At 32.0% G+C, this 2,995-nt stretch overlaps 1 protein-coding gene across 6 annotated transcripts in view; it reads left to right on the forward strand.

The window, feature by feature from the left end:
- LOC106871940 (galactoside alpha-(1,2)-fucosyltransferase 2) overlaps positions 1 to 2,858 on the forward strand; it is a 54,453-nt gene extending 51,595 nt beyond the window's left edge. For all 6 annotated transcript variants that reach the window (XM_052968129.1, XM_052968132.1, XM_052968128.1 and 3 more), the window contains one exon: positions 746 to 2,858. In XM_052968129.1, coding sequence (XP_052824089.1) covers positions 746 to 1,797 — 1,052 coding nt within the window. In that variant the 3' untranslated portion in view covers positions 1,798 to 2,858. The remainder of the gene's footprint in view (positions 1 to 745) is intronic.
- The last annotated feature ends 137 nt before the right edge of the window (positions 2,859 to 2,995 follow it).

Raw genomic sequence — 2,995 nt, forward strand, 5'->3', positions numbered from 1 at the left:
ATGTCAAACATAAAATAATAATAATAATAATAATAATAATAATAATAATAATAATAATAATAATAATAATAATAATAATGATAATAATGATAATAATAATAATGATAATAATAATAATAATAATAATAATAATAATAATAATAATAATAATAATAATAATAATAATAATAATGATAATAATACTAATAATAGACAATATGAAGAGCGCAATACGATTGCAATAGATGTTTTATTGGTTAAACAATATCCCGATAGATAGCTTGCTTTTGTCGAGTTCAAAAGAAACAGTGATACGTGAAAATTCAAATTCAAAATTTGAACGAGGCAACCAGCGTCCCCACGTTGATGGAATAACATCATCAGTCTTCAATTTTCAAGTTTAAAAAGAATAAAAGAGAAAAAATGAAAAGAAAAAGAAAAGGAAAAAAAAGAATATTTAATTAAACAGTTTTGTGTAAATTTGATGAAATTCTCCTGTCATTTTATTCATCCCTCCAGGGCGTGATGTGAATAATAACTCACAAACATATTTCTTCTCATGCATTTTGAGTGCTAGAAGTGTAGTAGATTCAGAATCTTTTCTGTGAAGATATCATTTTCAAGTCTTTTTCAGAATTGCAGCCGTTTGATGTAAAATAAGTATCAAATATTTAGCTTAATATAGTCAACATCTTGCAAAATTCAGGAATACGGTTTATGTTACTGTTACATACCTCAATATAACGTTTCCTTTTTCCTTTTGTAGGTAAATATGGATACGTATTTCTATGTATCATCTTTATCACTACCATGCTTTTGATGTCTCTACAAAACGAAGATCATTTTCTGAAATCACAATTTAAAAATGTCGAAAACACATCGACTCACCTCATGACTACAACTTCAAAAACACCATCGAGTAGCCTTAAGGCAATAATTTCTGAAACACCATTGACTCGCTTTACGAATACAAGTTTGGAAGAGTGGAGAGGAAACTTGAAATACATTTGTGTCAATTTAATTGGAAGGTTGGGTAATCAAATGTTTGTATTTGCTTCTGGTTTAGGGATAGCAAATGCTAACAATAGGAGTATGATTGTTCATGAAGGAATAGAACATTTAGAAAATATATTTAATATACATAATACTGAGAAAAATGGAACTTTGTGCAAAAATGCTAAAACAAAATATCACCGAAAGGCTTCCGCTTTTGATCCTAGATTGTTTAATATTAGTAATGTGGGCACTGTTTTTGTCGGACCTTATTTACAGTCATACAAGTATTTCGAACGCATATATGATGAAATCCGCTCTCAATTCACTTTTAAAAAAGAGATTAAAGACAAAGCCGACAAAATTATAAAGGAAATTGTCGAGAATCATAGAAAAGTTAACAATGCGTCGTTGAACTGGACAGTAGTAGGAATACATGTTCGACGAGGTGACATGGTTAATCATCCATATGGTTATAATGTGGCTTCTAAGGAATATTTCGAAAGTGCAAAACAGTGGTTCCAGTCTCATTATACAAATGTAATATTCGTTGTTTGTTCTAATAGTTTGCAATGGTGTAAAGACAACATATCTGACAATAGCACTTATTTTATAAGTGGCAACTCGGCAGCAGAAGACATGGCTGTTTTGAGCAGCTGTGAGCATTTAATTTCTTCTGTAGGTAGTTACAGCTGGTGGGCAGGATTTTTGTGTAAAGGAAATGTCACTTACTATTTCCCACCAGCCAAAGAACATTCTCTACTTCGAAACGCGTACAGTGCTGACTATATGGACTATTTTCAGCCAAAATGGATTCGTCTTTAGTTATTCTGATGAAATGTATTCGGAGAAATTGGTAAAGCATCGGATTCGTGTGATTTCTTATCATGTCTTCAATTGTTCAGTCTCTACGTCCATAATTTTGTAATAAATTGAAATTAGAATGTGTGTTTACATGAAATTATGAAGCACATCGGGTATTTTACAAAGTAAATGTTTGAGAAAACTGATTAATTTATTGATGGGTGAAAGGAAAAATAAATCTTGATTTTTTTTTTTAATGAAGTACTTCTAATTCTGGCTCAAAGTAAGCAAGTTCAGGGTTAAGTCGAGCACACCGACTTCAGTGCTCAACTGGAACTTATTTTATCGAACGCTGAAGTATGAAAAGGAAAGTCGACCCCTGCTTAAGGATAGACCACCTCAGAACGTGAGGATAGACGAAATGTCTGTGAATATTTTATCTGGCGTGTTAACGAGTCTGCCAGCTCTTTACCTTACAAGTTCTTCAAATATTAAGGTGTATAAAGCCTTGATATAGATTCAATTGTTAGAATGTCTAACAACAGTGGTTAAGCAAACCTCTGTTGTAAGACATTCCAACATTAACAGCCATTTCCTTTTCATATATAGAGTATATGCATGTGATCTCAAACTTGAAGAATAGAAAACAATGAGGACATTTCTCTATTGTCACATGACGCCCAAGAAGTAGCAGAGAAATTTCATCTACTCACATACTACCATCTTAAAAATGGAGGGACATTTTCAGTAGCATAATTCTAGAGCTACTGCTTTTGAGTTTAAGATAAGATGGCTACAACTGTGTTGAAGAGATAACAAACGTAGATGGTATGCTTCTTGCTTCAGGTGGTACAGCATCTTGCTATGTCTGAGGCCCAAAACCAATGTAGCAGTAAGAGAAACTGGTGAATTAACATTCCGGAGATTAAGTCTTCACAAATCACTTTTTGAGGAAATTCTTGTAGATGGTTTATGATACGCGTGTGTGTAGTAACACTTCGTATCAGATATTTAACAATAATATTATTGCATCTGAGCTTTGTGAAGGTCAATAAAGGAATTATTCATTTATTTTAAAGAAATAGCTATTATTTGGATTGCGATTTGGTTGTATTGTTAAATCTTTCCTGTTTGCAGCTGAAACATAAAAAAACTGTGAAGCTTAGAATTTGCTGTCACTTTGAAGATTTTCAGCTGCATGCAGTTAATTTGTGGAATT

The sequence above is a fragment of the Octopus bimaculoides genome, chromosome 5, assembly GCF_001194135.2.
Source record: "Octopus bimaculoides isolate UCB-OBI-ISO-001 chromosome 5, ASM119413v2, whole genome shotgun sequence".
Lineage (NCBI taxonomy): Eukaryota > Metazoa > Mollusca > Cephalopoda > Octopoda > Octopodidae > Octopus > Octopus bimaculoides.